Genomic DNA, 17,442 nt, shown 5'->3' with positions numbered 1-17,442 from the left:
TCTTTAGGAATGCATATGTCCAGTTAGTACTCTCTCTAATACAGCAATGCGCTGTCCATGGTGCTTATCTCATGTTTCTTAAATCTTTGGCGTGTGCTTAATTTTCTAAAAAAATAATTAGCAAATTGAGTGTCATAGCTTTTCAATGGATCTGCACATTTTGAAAAACTGGCATAGTATAATGTTTTGTAATAAACAATATACTTCAAAGTCCAGTCTCTAACACTAAATAAAGCTGGCTTTAAACGGATGATTATCATGTTCTGGTTCTATAAGTGTGTTTTCAACATTTGTTGTGCTGATTCTTATTACTAAAATGTTCAGCAATTAAAGCAAGGACAATGTAATTTACCGTCATACCTTTGTCATCATGGAATCCGGTCAAAAACAATTGTTTTATGAAAGATCTTAACTCATGATGTGTGGAAAGTGAAAATCCAATGTAGTCTATCAAAAGAACGCAAGATGTCGTTAGAGACCAGCCTTTCAATCGTTTTAATTTATGACCGACAGCTCCTCCTCCGCACTCAGAGAAATATAGAAGCAGTTGGACGTTTGGTAGGGGCTGGGTTAGTCGACCACTTCGTCTCAAAGATGGTGTCTGAATGAATGACGGTTGGCGGTGTTTTGGATAATACTGCGTTTTGTGGATGAATGCCATCTGTACGGCTGAATTCATTGTCTAAACAGAAAAGATGAGTCGTCGAGGGCATATCGAGGCCGAGTGGATATTGTACGCCATTCTTCTTTGTTTACCGGACTGGTCTGCCGCTCAGGTTTCCTACTCAGTTTCCGAGGAGGTGGACAAAGGCACAGTGGTGGGGAATCTCGCTAAGGATTTAAGCGTTCATACACAGCAGCTGGAGGAACGAGGATTTCGGATTGTATCGGGATACAGTAAGAAATATTTCGAGGCGAATTTAAGATCGGGAGCATTATTTGTTAACGAAAGAATCGACCGTGAAGAGCTTTGTCCCAATTTACCCAAGTGCTCTTTAAATATAGAGGGACTTCTGAGCGATCCTATTCAGATTTTTCGAATCGAGGTCAGTATTGTAGACATTAATGATAATGCACCATTATTCCTAGAGCAAACCCATGTGTTTAATATCTCCGAGTCATCTTCAACAGGGGAGAGGTATCCGTTACCCATAGCTCAAGATGCAGACACTGGCAGCTTCTCAGTGAAAACATACAGATTAAGTCCTAATGAGCATTTCTCCGTGGATGTGAGCAGCGGAGGAGACAGTGTATCCGCTGAGTTACTACTGCAGAAAGCTTTAGATAGAGAGAAACAACCGATTATTAAACTAACATTAACAGCTGTAGACGGAGGGAAACCTGCGAGATCTGGTACTATGCAAATAATAGTGAATGTGATCGATGTTAATGACAACACGCCTTCCTTTAGCAGGTCACTTTATAAAGTAAGAGTCAGCGAAAATGTACCTATAAAGACAACAATATTAACACTAAATTCAACCGATCTCGATGAAGGGTCGAATTCGGATATCAGCTATTCTCTAATGAGAAGAGGAAATGTTGACTCCTCTGAGAAATTTAGTGTTAATCCCGAAAGCGGTGAAATCATTGTTAATGCTCATTTGGATTTCGAGGAAAGCAGTGCGTATGAGTTAAGAGTAAAAGCAACAGACAAAGGCGCTTCCCCTCGCAGTGGTTACGCTAAAGTGCTTGTAGAGGTTGTCGATGTCAATGACAATGCACCAGAAATCTCTGTAACTTCGCTGATGAGTCCAGTAAAGGAAAGTGCAGAAGTTGGAACAGTCGTAGCATTAGTGACTGTGACTGATAAAGATGGAGGGTCAAATGGGCTTACCACTTGTAAAATAAGAAACCAAGTGCCTTTCACTTTAACGTCAAATTACAAAAACTATTACTCTCTAACAGTAGATGGTCAGCTTGACAGAGAGATTGTGTCACAATACAACGTAACAGTAACTGCTGTTGATGAAGGTAGTCCACCTCTCTCTAGCACCGCTGTAATCACGGTGCAGATTTCTGACATCAATGACAACGCGCCCCTTTTCGAAGAAGGCACTGTTAATGTGTTCATTAAAGAGAACAGTAAAGTGGGAGATATAATCACAAAAATAACTGCATTAGACGAAGATTCAAATGAAAATGCTAAATTGGCGTATTCATTAATTGATAATAACCCAAAAGAATTTCCGATTTTAACATTTGTAAACATCAACTCAGAGACTGGAGATATAGTCAGCCTGCAGTCGTTTAACTATGAGGAGTTAAAAACGTTTCAGTTTAAAGTTCAGGCCACAGACTCTGGTGTTCCTCCGCTCAGCAGCAACGTGACCGTGAACGTTTTGATCCTGGATGAAAATGACAATAATCCAACTATTCTCGCGCCCTATTCTGAGCACGGCTCGGTCAACAGTGAGAGCATCCCCTATTCTGCTGAAGCGGGATACTTTGTGGCAAAGATCAGGGCTGTAGACGCAGACTCTGGATACAACGCGCTGCTCTCTTATCACCTCTCTGAGCCCAAAGGAAACAATCTCTTCCGGATCGGAACCAGCACCGGAGAGATCAGGACTAAGAGGAGAATGAGTGACAATGACCTGAAAACTCACCCCTTGGTGGTGCTGGTCTCTGATAATGGAGAACCCTCCCTGTCAGCTACTGTGTCTATTGATGTGGTGGTGGTTGAAAGCAATGCTGACATCCACACTCAGTTCAGACATGTGACCATAAAGGAGGAGAGCTTCTCTGATTTAAACCTGTATCTGCTCATCGCCATAGTGTCGGTGTCAGCCATCTTCCTGCTCAGCCTCATCACTTTAATAGCTGTCAAATGTCACAGGACAGACGGCAGTTTCAGCAGGTACGGAGCCCCAATGATCACCACCCACCCTGACGGGAGCTGGTCTTACTCCAAAGCTACTCAGCAGTATGACGTGTGTTTCAGCTCAGACACACTCAAGAGTGACGTAGTGGTTTTCCCTGCACCGTTTCCACCTGCAGATGCTGAACTCATCAGTATTAATGGAGGAGACACTTTTACCAGAACTCAGACTTTACCTAACAAAGAGAAGGTAAGCGAACTGCGTTTAGTTGAATATTTGTCCGTATTCATCCTTATAATTGGCATTTAAACAACAGCTGTAAGCCTAATGAAGGGGGTTTCTTCTACTGAACAACAGAAACCATTGGTTACACTATACTTAATTTAATGACAATTTGTAATCTCCGAGGTTGTTGTCACAATGTCATCTCTTTTAGTTGCTTCTACTCATTTGAATGTCGCTGTCGGTGGTGCTGAAAGCAAGTTGCTAATGTGTTGTTTTTGTTCATGATTAATGTTGCACTACTTTTATTGGGTTACGTGTTTCTTAATCTCGAGAAAATAGAGTGAAAAGAAAGAAGTGAGTGATCAAAGATTCAGCGGGCTATATACATGCATCTATACAATATCGACTTAAACATTTCAGTGTTCTGATCAAAAAAAAGGTTTTGACTTTTAACTGAAAACATGTCAAGAGGTACGTGTTTAACGTATTCCTGAGGTGTGTATGTGACCATGTAAACCGATGCTATCATCTGACCCTTATTTGATTTTTATATCAGCTATATAATGAGTTATTTTTACAATTGATTTGTAATACTCTGACTTCGAAATCCCTGACCTTGAATCCAAACTTGATGTTTTTGGGTTTTTTTTTTTTATGAAATAGGAGGCTGTCCCCAAATTTTGAAATATCGCATTTGCTTTGTATCCGAATCCTTGTGGAAAACTGACATAGCATTTGGTATGGAAGTGTTGCCAGCGTCTCTAAGAGAAGAGGTGTATTTAGGGGTTTACAACTTGTGCAGTTCGTTCAAGTTACCGCACAGTGACGCTGTAGACCGTAGCACAGAAATGAAGAGGCTCCTCCCCGAGTAAAAGGCAGACTGTGGATGTTTTATCACAAAGAGACACGCGAAAGAAGAGGCGGCATAATGGACTCTTCGCTGAGAGGAATAAGAAAATCCGTATAGTTCGGACTAAAGATTTATTCGATCTCTCAATTCTATGGCATGAACTCGCTGTGGATGTATTCTTTGTCCTTTTACGGTGGAGTTATGCATTTTCCAAGGAGCAGGAAATATACTGTTACGTGTCTGTTGTTGCTTTCGGGTTGTTTCTGGGAAGCGGCGTCTGGGCAGCTCTCCTACTCCGTCTCGGAGGAGGTAAACCCCGGGACTAATGTCGGAAACATCGCCAAGGACCTAAACCTCAATCTGCAGGATTTGGAGGCCCGTTTGTTTCAGGTTGTCACAGGATCTAAGCGGAAATACTTTGAAGTAAATCTTAAGACCGGGTTTCTTTATGTCAACGAGAGAATAGACCGAGAAGAGCTTTGTTCAGAGGAGCCTAAGTGCACTGTTAGTGTGGAAGCTGTGATAAACAATCCGTTAAAACTTTACCGAGTTGAAATAGAAATAAAAGATGTGAATGACCATTCTCCATCTTTTAGCACTAATTCACAAATGTTAGACATTGCAGAGAACACTCTGCCTGGGTTTAGGTTCGCGTTATCGGAGGCGACTGATGCTGATGTGGGAAAAAATGGTGTCAGTGCGTATAAGCTTAGTCCAAACGAGTACTTCAGCCTTGCGACACACAAGGGAGGGGAGAGTACATCTCCAGAGTTAGTGCTGCAAAAAGCCCTAGACCGCGAGAAAAAATCATATATGCAGCTCATATTGACTGCTGTAGACGGAGGAACACCATCAAATTCAGGTACATCAGAAATTGAAATATATGTATTAGATATTAACGACAACGCACCAGTGTTCAGTCGTACTCTCTATAAAGTTCAGACGTTTGAAAATATCCCGATTGGTACAGTAATCTTCACCTTAAATGCAACGGATGCTGATGAAGGTACTAACAGTGAAATAGTATACTCTCTTCGAAGCAAAGATCAGGATCATATTCTTGATGTATTCCAAATTGATCCAGACACGGGGGTCATTTCGGTGAAAGGCAATATCGACTATGAGGAAAGAAAAGCTTTTGAGATCAGGGCTGAGGCTAGAGACAAAGCCCAGCCTCCTTTGTCTGCGCATAGTAAGGTGCTGGTTGAGGTCATTGATGTAAACGACAACATTCCTGAAATCACTGTGACGTCACTACTTAAAGCAGTGAATGAGGACGCCAGTGTAGGTACAGCTATTGCACTTGCATCCGTTCTGGACAAAGACAGTGGCAAAAATGGTGAGGTGAAATGTGAGATTTTGAATACAGTCCCATTCAAATTAGAAAAAAATTACAGAAACTATTATTCTCTGGTGGTTGACGGACATCTAGACAGAGAGGTGACTCCTCAGTACAATGTAACGATTTCTGCTACTGATGAAGGGAGTCCTCCTCTTTCAAACACCAGTGTTATTACAATCTACATTTCTGATGTAAACGACAATGCACCGCATTTCCCAGAACCTTCGATAAACGTTTATGTAAAAGAAAATAGTAAAGTAGGAACAGTGATTAAAACAGTTGCTGCAATTGATGCTGACTTCAACAACAACGGCCAGTTGAGTTACTCACTTTTACACAGTAACAGTAACTCACTGTCACTCTCGACGATGATTAACATCAACTCAGAGACTGGAGATATAGTCAGTCTGCAGTCGTTTAACTATGAGGAGTTAAAAACGTTTCAGTTTAAAGTTCAGGCCACAGACTCTGGTGTTCCTCCACTCAGCAGCAACGTGACTGTGAATGTTTTGATCCTGGATGAAAATGACAATAATCCAACTATCCTCGCGCCCTATTCTGAGCACGGCTCCGTCAACAGTGAGAGCATCCCCTATTCTGCTGAAGCGGGATACTTTGTGGCAAAGATCAGGGCTGTAGACGCAGACTCTGGATACAACGCGCTGCTCTCTTATCACCTCTCTGAGCCCAAAGGAAACAATCTCTTCCGGATCGGAACCAGCACCGGAGAGATCAGGACTAAGAGGAGAATGAGTGACAATGACCTGAAAACTCACCCCTTGGTGGTGCTGGTCTCTGATAATGGAGAACCCTCCCTGTCAGCTACTGTGTCTATTGATGTGGTGGTGGTTGAAAGCGCAGCTGACATCCACACTCAGTTCAGACATGTGACCATAAAGGAGGAGAGCTTCTCTGATTTAAACCTGTATCTGCTCATCGCCATAGTGTCGGTGTCAGCCATCTTCCTGCTCAGCCTCATCACTTTAATAGCTGTCAAATGTCACAGGACAGACGGCAGTTTCAGCAGGTACGGAGCCCCAATGATCACCACCCACCCTGACGGGAGCTGGTCTTACTCCAAAGCTACTCAGCAGTATGACGTATGTTTCAGCTCAGACACACTCAAGAGTGACGTAGTGGTTTTCCCCGTACCATTTCCACCTGCAGATGCTGAACTGATCAGTATAAATGGAGGAGACACTTTTACCAGAACTCAGACTTTACCCAACAAAGAACAGGTAAGAACATAGATCAACTTAATGATTTTTTGAAGTTTAGCATACACCACAGGATATACTTTTTAAGTGTTGATGTAAATGTCTCTGTAGTGATCAGTAAGAGCTCTCATTTCTGCGAAGGATTGAATATTGAGTTTGTTGTGGGATTGTGAAAACTCGCTTTGCTGTAAATCTGCGGATGCAGTTAATAATCACTCATGTTTGGCAGTGGACATTTATTGTTTGTCGCTATCCGTGGTACTGAACGCAAATTGTGGAACTTGATATCAAATCCTTGCACTTAAATTAAAACAAATTGTTGCTGGAGTGAATGGCGATTGTCAATAACATTTAGACACATAATTGTTTGTAACCTTTGAATAATATGATATATTTTTAATACTTCAACTTTAAGATAAATGTTTGGCTGAACATTATAGGTTCCTTGCTCTTTATCTGGAATGACATCTTCATGTTACCAAGTGCCAATGTTGACAGTTTTGTTTAAAGTGCCAGACAATCCCATGATGTCATTTTGTAATATTTCTCTCCTGAATTGCATTCGTGCGAGTCGCTATCCGTGGTGCTGAACTCAACTTGTTAAACTTGCTTGAATTTCTCTGAACATCTATGATCCAAAACCAAACGTTGCTGGAGTGTACGGCCTTTCAAATATAATAACGGTAAAATTAGCAATATACTTTCGTGATAAATACACATTTCCAAAATGTATATTCGCATCAACAATTTTAAAGCAAATGTAAAATTGTTCTTTACTTTAAACGAAAAAAAAAATGTATCCATATTACTCATTCACATTTGAAAAGCTTTTTTTTACTTCATATACTCTCGAAGAGAAAAAACAATTCTTCATAAAAACACTTAAATTGTAGGTATGAAATTAAGATATTATTGAACTGAACGGTCCTGTTTATAATTTGGTTTTAAAGATTCTTGTATTTGCAGTACTTTTAGGGAAAATGAGAACGGTAACTACGTGCCTGTGTTATTATGTTAGATGTAGTATGTAGTTATGACACGTGTCCACATGGGGACGCTGCAGACCATCACATTTAGACTTCGTCTTTAAAGCTTAGGGCTCCTCCCAGATTCAGCGGATGATGTGTCGATGGGCTTTGTTACAAAGAGAGGTAGGACGACAAAGAGCAGTCGTCTGGTTCGTTGGCCAAAATGTCGAATTATTTCTTTGGACTATTTCTTCTGTGATCTGTACCTCTTGGTTGTTGTAACGTACCCAGTCGTGTATCCTACATGCTTGTTCCCAATGTGTGGAATAATGATTTTTCAGAGCAGAACGAGCTCTGTGTGGATATATCTCTTGGTCGTGCTGCTGGATTGTTACTGGGACTCGGTGTCTGGGCAGCTCTCTTACTCCGTCTCAGAGGAGGTAAACCTGGGGACTGTTGTTGGAAATATCGCCAAAGATCTGAACATCAATGTGCAGGATTTGGAGTCCCGCATGTTTCAGATCGTTGCTGGATCAAAGACTAAATACTTCGAGGTAAACCTAAAGACTGGTGTCCTGTATGTTAATGAGAGAATAGATCGAGAGGAACTCTGCGGAGACGAACCCAAATGTTCTCTTAGTGTAGAAGCAGTTATCAATAACCCGTTAAAACTGTACCGGATTGAAATAATAGTCGTCGATGTAAATGATAACTCCCCGTTATTTCGAAGCACGTCACAAGTTATTAACGTAACAGAGATCACAGCAGCCGGAGCAAAGTTTTTATTGAAACGAGCTCATGATGCAGACGTGGGCAAAAATACAGTTAATACCTACAAGCTTAGTCAGAATGAATACTTCTCTCTTGCTGTACAAAAAGGAGAGAGTGGAACTCCCGAATTACTGCTCCAGAAAGCTTTGGACAGAGAAAAACAATCTGTGATTCGTCTCACATTGACTGCCATTGATGGAGGAACTCCTGCAAAATCTGGAAGTACGAATATATTAATCAATGTTTTAGATAGTAATGACAATCCTCCAGTTTTTAGCCAAACACTTTACAAAGCAAGCATTTACGAAAACGGTAAGATTGGAACATCAGTAATAACCCTGAACGCTACTGATTTAGACGCAGGCCTGAACGGTAAAGTATCATATTCTTTCATTGAAATAGACCAGGGTAAGCAAACTGATTTATTTCTTATAGATGAAAATACTGGCACTGTAACGAATAAAGAAAATATCGACTTTGAAGAGAACAATGCTTTTGAGATCAGAGTACAGGCCAGTGATGGAGCTGCTTCTCCTCTTACTTCACATGCTAAATTATTGATTGAAGTTTTGGACGTAAATGACAATGCCCCTGAAATCACAGTTACATCATTGTTAAACACAGTAAGAGAAGACGCCTCCATTGGCACCGCCATTGCACTTGTTTCAGTGTTTGACAAAGACGGAGGAAAAAATGGGATGGTAAACTGTAAAATCTCCAATGATGTCCCATTTAAGTTGGAGTCAAATTATAAGAATTACTATTCTCTAGTGGTGGACGGTCCTCTTGACAGAGAGAGAACATCTCAATATAATATCAGCATCACTGCTACAGATGAGGGCAGCCCACCTCTCTCAAGCACCAGCGTTATTAATGTTCACATCTCAGATGTAAATGATAACAAACCTCTTTTCACAGAAAATATTATCAATGTCTTTGTGAAAGAAAACAGTCCAGTAGGAGAAGTTATAAAAACAGTTACAGCAACTGATGCTGACATCAGTCAAAATGGTCAGATGAGCTATTCATTGTTCCATAACAACAGTAACTCACTGCCGCTCTCGACAATGATTAACATCAACTCAGAGACTGGAGATATAGTCAGCCTGCAGTCTTTTAACTATGAGGAGTTAAAAACGTTTCAGTTTAAAGTTCAGGCCACAGACTCTGGTGTTCCTCCGCTCAGCAGCAACGTGACTGTGAATGTTTTGATCCTGGATGAAAATGACAATAATCCAACTATCCTCGCGCCCTATTCTGAGCACGGCTCCGTCAACAGTGAGAGCATCCCCTATTCTGCTGAAGCGGGATACTTTGTGGCAAAGATCAGGGCTGTAGACGCAGACTCTGGATACAACGCGCTGCTCTCTTATCACCTCTCTGAGCCCAAAGGAAACAATCTCTTCCGGATCGGAACCAGCACCGGAGAGATCAGGACTAAGAGGAGAATGAGTGACAATGACCTGAAAACTCACCCCTTGGTGGTTCTGGTCTCTGATAATGGAGAACCCTCCCTGTCAGCTACTGTGTCTATTGATGTGGTGGTGGTTGAAAGCAATGCTGACATCCACACTCAGTTCAGACATGTGACCATAAAGGAGGAGAGCTTCTCTGATTTAAACCTGTATCTGCTCATCGCCATAGTGTCGGTGTCAGCCATCTTCCTGCTCAGCCTCATCACTTTAATAGCTGTCAAATGTCACAGGACAGACAGCAGTTTCAGCAGGTACGGCGCCCCAATGATCACCACCCACCCTGACGGGAGCTGGTCTTACTCCAAAGCTACTCAGCAGTATGACGTGTGTTTCAGCTCAGACACACTCAAGAGTGACGTAGTGGTTTTCCCCGCACCGTTTCCACCTGCAGATGCTGAACTCATCAGTATAAATGGAGGAGACACTTTTACCAGAACTCAGACTTTGCCTAATAAGGAAAAGGTACGTGCTGATATATCAATTCATGGCTTTTAGTTCACAATGACCATTATTTACAATTATTGATATAAGACATTTTGGGCTATACTCGAGTACAAAGAGTGTGAAAACAATGAAAGATTTTAGGAAAAGCTTATTTGTTGTATTATGGCAACAATGCTAACCTTGTTCATGTGAGCACATTTTCTAGCCCATAAACATTACAATCGGTGATGGAAGTTCGCAACAACCTTTGTAACAACTTGAACAGAGTACCATCCCCACATCTTGTGTATTATATGCTGGATAACTTCATAGAGTCAGCCCTTGGCATCATATCCGTACGTTGTCTCTTTGAGGGTTTCTTGCAGCGCTCTCCTTGGTGCTGAAATGAGTCTACAAAGCCTTTGGATTTTATGAGCTCTCTGTAACATTATGTTGTCAACCATTCCACTTTTGGTATAAAGTGGTCAAGATAGGAATAATCGGCTTGGCAAATTAACTATTAGATATTGATAAATACTTAATAGAGTTTTTATTTTGCGTCACATTAGCTAAAATGTTTTTTCTGCATACACCGCAATGGGTTTTGAAAAGCCTTGAATGGGTACATGTAAATTTTTAGATTTGCATTTAAAAATGAACTGATTTGACATGTAAAGAATAATGTGATATCATAATATCAAATAGCGTTTTCTACATAAAGCAAAAATATAACAACTATCATTGTAATTAGATATACAAAACGATTGAATTTACTACACGTTTCTGGCAGTAACTGTTAAAACATTTATAATGAGTTGACTGAAACCCACCACACGATGTCGCTGGAGACCACAGCTATGTTTATAACATTTTGTGTAAAACTCCTCCCTGCACGGATAACGTAAAGTCGATATCGGCCCTCCCTGTATTCAGACTCTCGGCTTGTGGGGAGAACGGTTGCTGTTGCCGACGCTGGGAAATCCTGTTTATGTCGGATCTATACATTGACTGGAAGTACATGTGGAGCGGGATACAGTGTCTTTGATACAAAGATGGGAAATGAGGAATATGCTTGGATTCACATCGTTGCGCTGCTTTGTCTTTGTGACTGCTCTGCTTCGCAATTATCTTACTCCATATCTGAGGAGGTGAACAAAGGCACCGTGGTGGGGAATATTGCAAAGGATCTTAACCTGAATTTACAAGATACAGAGACGAGGGATCTACGTATTGTTTCGAGTTACAGTAAGAAATATGTTGATGTGAATTTGCGAACCGGAAACCTCTTTGTTGACGACAGAATAGACAGAGAAGAGCTTTGTCCGAACACGGCTCAATGCTCGCTAAGAATACAGGCTGTTTTGAGCAATCCTATGAGTGTACACCGCATTGAGATAACAGTTTTGGACACCAATGATAACGCACCAGACTTTATTGAACAGTCGTATTCCTTAAATATCTCTGAATCAATGTCACCGGGAGAACGGTATCTTCTCCCAGTAGCGGAAGATGCAGACATAGGCAGCAACTCAGTGAAGAGCTACAAGCTGAGCCAAAATGAATATTTCTCACTTGATGTGCAGAGCGGAGGAGAACACGGAGTGTCTGCTGAGTTAGTGCTGCAGAAAGCTTTAGATCGAGAGAAACAGGCTGTTATCAAACTCATTCTAACTGCTGTAGATGGAGGGAAACCTGCTAGATCGGGAACATTGCAGATAAACATAAATGTAATAGATGCTAATGATAACACACCAATTTTCGCTAAATCACTGTATAAGGTCCGTGTGCGAGAAAATTCCAACTACGGTGCAATAATAATCAAAATGAATGCAACAGACTTAGACGAGGGATTAAACAGTAAGATCCTGTATTCATTGGTCAAACGAGGAAATATTGATCCCGCGGACATGTTTTATCTTAATTCCGAAACAGGAGAAATAACTGTGAAGGGAACATTGGATTATGAAGAAACACCTGCTTATGAGGTTAGAGTTCAAGCAAAAGATCAAGGCCCCACTCCCCGAAGTGCACATGCTAAATTGTTGATCGAAATAATTGATTTGAATGACAATGCTCCTGAAATTTCTGTGACGTCACTCATGACACCAGTAAAAGAAGACGCAGAGTTAGAGACCATCGTTGCTTTGGTTACAGTGAGTGATAAAGATGGAGGAAACAATGGTGTGACTAACTGTAAGGTGGTGGGCTCTGTTCCCTTCAAACTCAAGTCCAACTACAAAAACGACTATTCATTAGTAGTAGATGGACCCCTAGACAGAGAAAACACTTCTCTTTATAATGTCACCATTACAGCCACAGATGAAGGGAGTCCTCCTCTGTCCAGTGTCAGGGTCATTACTGTTCAAGTTTCTGATGTTAATGATAATGCTCCTCGTTTCATGGAGCCAGTGGTTCATGTTTATGTGAAAGAAAACAGTCCTACTGGCTCAGTTATTTATACCATAAGTGCTTTTGATCCTGATTTGGACAATAATGCAAAACTGACTTATAAATTGTTGGATGGTTATCCAAGCTCTATTCCAACTTCATCTTTTGTAAACATCAACTCAGAGACTGGAGATATAGTCAGTCTGCAGTCATTTAACTATGAAGAGTTTAAAACGTTTCAGTTTAAAGTTCAGGCCACAGACTCTGGTGTTCCTCCGCTCAGCAGCAACGTGACTGTGAATGTTTTGATCCTAGATGAAAATGACAATAATCCAACTATTCTCGCGCCCTATTCTGAGCACGGCTCCGTCAACAGTGAGAGCATCCCCTATTCTGCTGAAGCGGGATACTTTGTGGCAAAGATCAGGGCTGTAGACACAGACTCTGGATACAACGCGCTGCTCTCTTATCACCTCTCTGAGCCCAAAGGAAACAATCTCTTCCGGATCGGAACCAGCACCGGAGAGATCAGGACTAAGAGGAGAATGAGTGACAATGACCTGAAAACTCACCCCTTGGTGGTGCTGGTCTCTGATAATGGAGAACCCTCCCTGTCAGCTACTGTGTCTATTGATGTGGTGGTGGTTGAAAGCACAGCTGACATCCACACTCAGTTCAGACATGTGACCATAAAGGAGGAGAGCTTCTCTGATTTAAACCTGTATCTGCTCATCGCCATAGTGTCGGTGTCAGCCATCTTCCTGCTCAGCCTCATCACTTTAATAGCTGTCAAATGTCACAGGACAGATGGCAGTTTCAGCAGGTACGGAGCCCCAATGATCACCACCCACCCTGACGGGAGCTGGTCTTACTCCAAAGCTACTCAGCAGTATGACGTGTGTTTCAGCTCAGACACACTCAAGAGTGACGTAGTGGTTTTCCCCGCACCGTTTCCACCTGCAGATGCTGAACTCATCAGTATAAATGGAGGAGACACTTTTACCAGAACTCAGACTTTGCCTAATAAGGAAAAGGTATGTGCTGATATATCAATTCATGGCTTTTAGTTCACAATGACCATTATTTACAATTATTGATATAAGACATTTTGGGCTATATTCGAGTACAAAGAGTGTGAAAACAATGAAAGATTTTAGGAAAAGCTTATTTGTTGTATTATGGCAACAATGCTAACCTTGTTCATGTGAGCACATTTTATAGCCCATAAACATTACAATCGGTGATGGAAGTTCGCAACAACCTTTATAACAACTTGAACACAGAGTACCATCCCCACATCTTGTGTATTATATGCTGGATAACTTCATAGAGTCAGCCCTTGGCATCATATCCGTACGTTGTCTCTTTGAGGGTTTCTTGCAGCGCTCTCCTTGGTGCTGAAATGAGTCTACAAAGCCTTTGGATTCTATGAGCTCTCTGTAACGTTATGTTGTCAACCATTTCACTTTTGGTCTAAAGTGGTCAAGATGGGAATAATCGGCTTGAAAAATTAACTATTAGACATTGATAAATACTTAATAGAGTTTTTATTTTGCGTCACATTAGCTAAAATGTTTTTTTCTGCATACACCGCAATGGGTTTTGAAAAGCCTTGAATGGGTACATATAAATTTTTAGATTTGCATTTAAAAATGAACTGATTTGACATGTAAAGAATAATGTGATATCATAATATCAAATAGCGTTTTCTACATAAAGCAAAAATATAACAACTATCATGGTAATTATATATACAAAACAATTGAATTTACTACAAGTTTCTGGCAGTAACTGTTAAACATTTATAATGAGTTGACTGAAACCCACCACACGATGTCGCTGGAGACCACAGCTATGTTTATAACATTTTGTGTAAAACTCCTCCCTGCACGGATAACGTAAAGTCGATATCGGCCCTCCCTGTATTCAGACTCTCGGCTTGTGGGGAGAACGGTTGCTGTTGCCGACGCTGGGAAATCCTGTTTATGTCGGATCTATACATTGACTGGAAGTACATGTGGAGCGGGATACAGTGTCTTTGATACAAAGATGGGAAATGAGGAATATGCTTGGATTCACATCGTTGCGCTGCTTTGTCTTTGTGACTGCTCTGCTTCGCAATTATCTTACTCCATATCTGAGGAGGTGAACAAAGGCACCGTGGTGGGGAATATTGCAAAGGATCTTAACCTGAATTTACAAGATACAGAGACGAGGGATCTACGTATTGTTTCGAGTTACAGTAAGAAATATGTTGATGTGAATTTACGAACCGGGAACCTCTTTGTTGACGACAGAATAGACAGAGAAGAGCTTTGTCCGAACACGGCTCAATGCTCGCTAAGAATACAGGCTGTTTTGAGCAATCCTATGAGTGTACACCGCATTGACATAAGTGTTGGAGACATCAATGATAACTCGCCGGAGTTCATTGAGCAGTCGTATTCGTTAAATATCTCTGAATCGACGTCACCGGGAGAACGATATCTCCTCCTGATTGCAGAAGATGCAGACATAGGCAGCAACTCAGTGAAGAGCTACAAGCTGAGCCAAAATGAATATTTCTCACTTGATGTGCAGAGCGGAGGAGAACACGAAGTGTCTGCTGAGTTAGTGCTGCAGAAAGCTTTAGATCGAGAGAAACAGGCTGTTATTAAACTTATTCTGACTGCTGTAGATGGAGGGAAACCTGCTAGATCGGGAACATTGCAGATAAACATAAATGTAATAGATGCGAATGATAACACACCAATTTTCGCTAAATCACTGTATAAGGTCCGTGTGCGAGAAAATTCCAACTACGGAGCAAAAATAATCAAAATGAATGCAACAGATTTGGATGAGGGAATGAACAGTAAGATCCTATATTCATTTTTAAAACAACGCAATACAGATCCTTCTAATATGTTTGATCTAAATCCAGAAACAGGAGAAATAACTGTGAAGGGAACATTAGATTATGAAGAAACACCTGCTTATGAGGTTAGAATTCAAGCGAAGGATCAAGGCCCCACTCCCCGAAGTGCACATGCTAAACTGCTGATAGAAATAATTGATGTGAATGACAATGCTCCTGAAATATCTGTGACGTCACTCATGACACCAGTAAAAGAAGACGCAGAGTTAGGGGCCATCGTTGCTTTGGTTACAGTGAGTGATAAAGATGGAGGAAACAATGGTGTGACTAACTGTAAGGTGGTGGGCTCTGTTCCCTTCAAACTCAAGTCCAACTACAAAAACGACTATTCATTAGTAGTAGATGGACCCCTAGACAGAGAAAACACCTCTCTTTACAATGTCACCATTACAGCCACAGATGAAGGGAGTCCTCCTCTGTCCAGTGTCAGGGTCATTACTGTTCAAGTTTCTGATGTTAATGATAATGCTCCTCGTTTCATGGAGCCAGTGGTTCATGTTTATGTGAAAGAAAACAGTCCTACTGGCTCAGTTATTTATACCATAAGTGCTTTTGATCCTGATTTGGACAATAATGCAAAACTGACTTATAAATTGTTGGATGGTTATCCAAGCTCTATTCCAACTTCATCTTTTGTAAACATCAACTCAGAGACTGGAGATATAGTCAGTCTGCAGTCATTTAACTATGAAGAGTTTAAAACGTTTCAGTTTAAAGTTCAGGCCACAGACTCTGGTGTTCCTCCGCTCAGCAGCAACGTGACTGTGAACGTTTTGATCCTGGATGAAAATGACAATAATCCAACTATTCTCGCGCCCTATTCTGAGCACGGCTCCGTCAACAGTGAGAGCATCCCCTATTCTGCTGAAGCGGGATACTTTGTGGCAAAGATCAGGGCTGTAGACGCAGACTCTGGATACAACGCGCTGCTCTCTTATCACCTCTCTGAGCCCAAAGGAAACAATCTCTTCCGGATCGGAACCAGCACCGGAGAGATCAGGACTAAGAGGAGAATGAGTGACAATGACCTGAAAACTCACCCCTTGGTGGTGCTGGTCTCTGATAATGGAGAACCCTCCCTGTCAGCTACTGTGTCTATTGATGTGGTGGTGGTAGAAAGCGCAGCTGACATCCACACTCAGTTCAGACATGTGACCATAAAGGAGGAGAGCTTCTCTGATTTAAACCTGTATCTGCTCATCGCCATAGTGTCGGTGTCAGCCATCTTCCTGCTCAGCCTCATCACTTTAATAGCTGTCAAATGTCACAGGACAGACGGCAGTTTCAGCAGGTACGGAGCTCCAATGATCACCACCCACCCTGACGGGAGCTGGTCTTACTCCAAAGCTACTCAGCAGTATGACGTGTGTTTCAGCTCAGACACACTCAAGAGTGACGTAGTGGTTTTCCCCGCACCGTTTCCACCTGCAGATGCTGAACTGATCAGTATTAATGGAGGAGACACTTTTACCAGAACTCAGACTTTACCCAACACGGAAAAGGTAGGCTATTCTATGCAATCAATGCTTTATTTAAAGATTGAGGGAGAACTTTCGTTTTATATCAAGAAAAGGAACTGGTCGTATGTCTTCATTAACACTTGAAGTAAAAACAAACTCATACTCTATTCAGCTTGTGTTGCATTTTGCTGTTGATTAAAACAGCACAGACGAAAACTGTATACTGTTTTATGTAAAGTTTGAGCACCATAAATAATCAGCGAAGCTGTACTACAGTCTTAGAGAGCAATGTGGTGAAGTACAGAGAACACAAGTCACACACCTATTTTGAGTAGAACGGTTGACTTAGGGACCACATTGCCTGAATTCAAAAAGCAATGAACATGGTACTGAAAATGTTTTTAGCAGTAAGCTACTCAGACTCAATGTTACTATGCCGCCAAGCCAACACCCCGCTGTATGTCCACTGGAAAAATCTCATTCACATGACCTCAGCGTTCCTTAAATTGTATTGGAAAACAGCTCGCTGTGGTGATAAACTGAGGTCCATAGATCATTTACTATTCTGCTTTCATAGATCATTT

At 41.4% G+C, this 17,442-nt stretch overlaps 1 protein-coding gene across 26 annotated transcripts in view; it reads left to right on the top strand.

Annotated features, from left to right (window-relative positions):
* Positions 1–17,442, top strand: part of LOC109990510 (protocadherin alpha-C2) — a 196,522-nt gene that overhangs the window by 127,311 nt on the left and 51,769 nt on the right. Inside the window, exon 1 of one of the 26 annotated variants that reach the window (XM_029279067.2) lies at positions 570–3,071. The exons of 22 other annotated variants lie outside the window; for them this stretch is intronic. In XM_029279067.2, the coding sequence (XP_029134900.2) occupies positions 696–3,071 (2,376 nt within the window). In that variant the 5' untranslated portion in view covers positions 570–695. Of the gene's footprint in view, positions 1–569; positions 3,072–3,948; positions 6,478–11,027; positions 13,516–14,411; positions 16,901–17,442 lie in introns of those variants that run through there. 3 more of the 26 variants (XM_029279063.2, XM_029279069.2, XM_065958478.1) reach the window with 3 other exon arrangements.

The sequence above is a fragment of the Labrus bergylta genome, chromosome 9, assembly GCF_963930695.1.
Source record: "Labrus bergylta chromosome 9, fLabBer1.1, whole genome shotgun sequence".
NCBI classification, from domain to species: domain Eukaryota; kingdom Metazoa; phylum Chordata; class Actinopteri; order Labriformes; family Labridae; genus Labrus; species Labrus bergylta.
The sequence above is the reverse complement of the archived record's forward strand: the minus strand, read 5'-3'. Positions and strand labels throughout refer to the sequence as shown.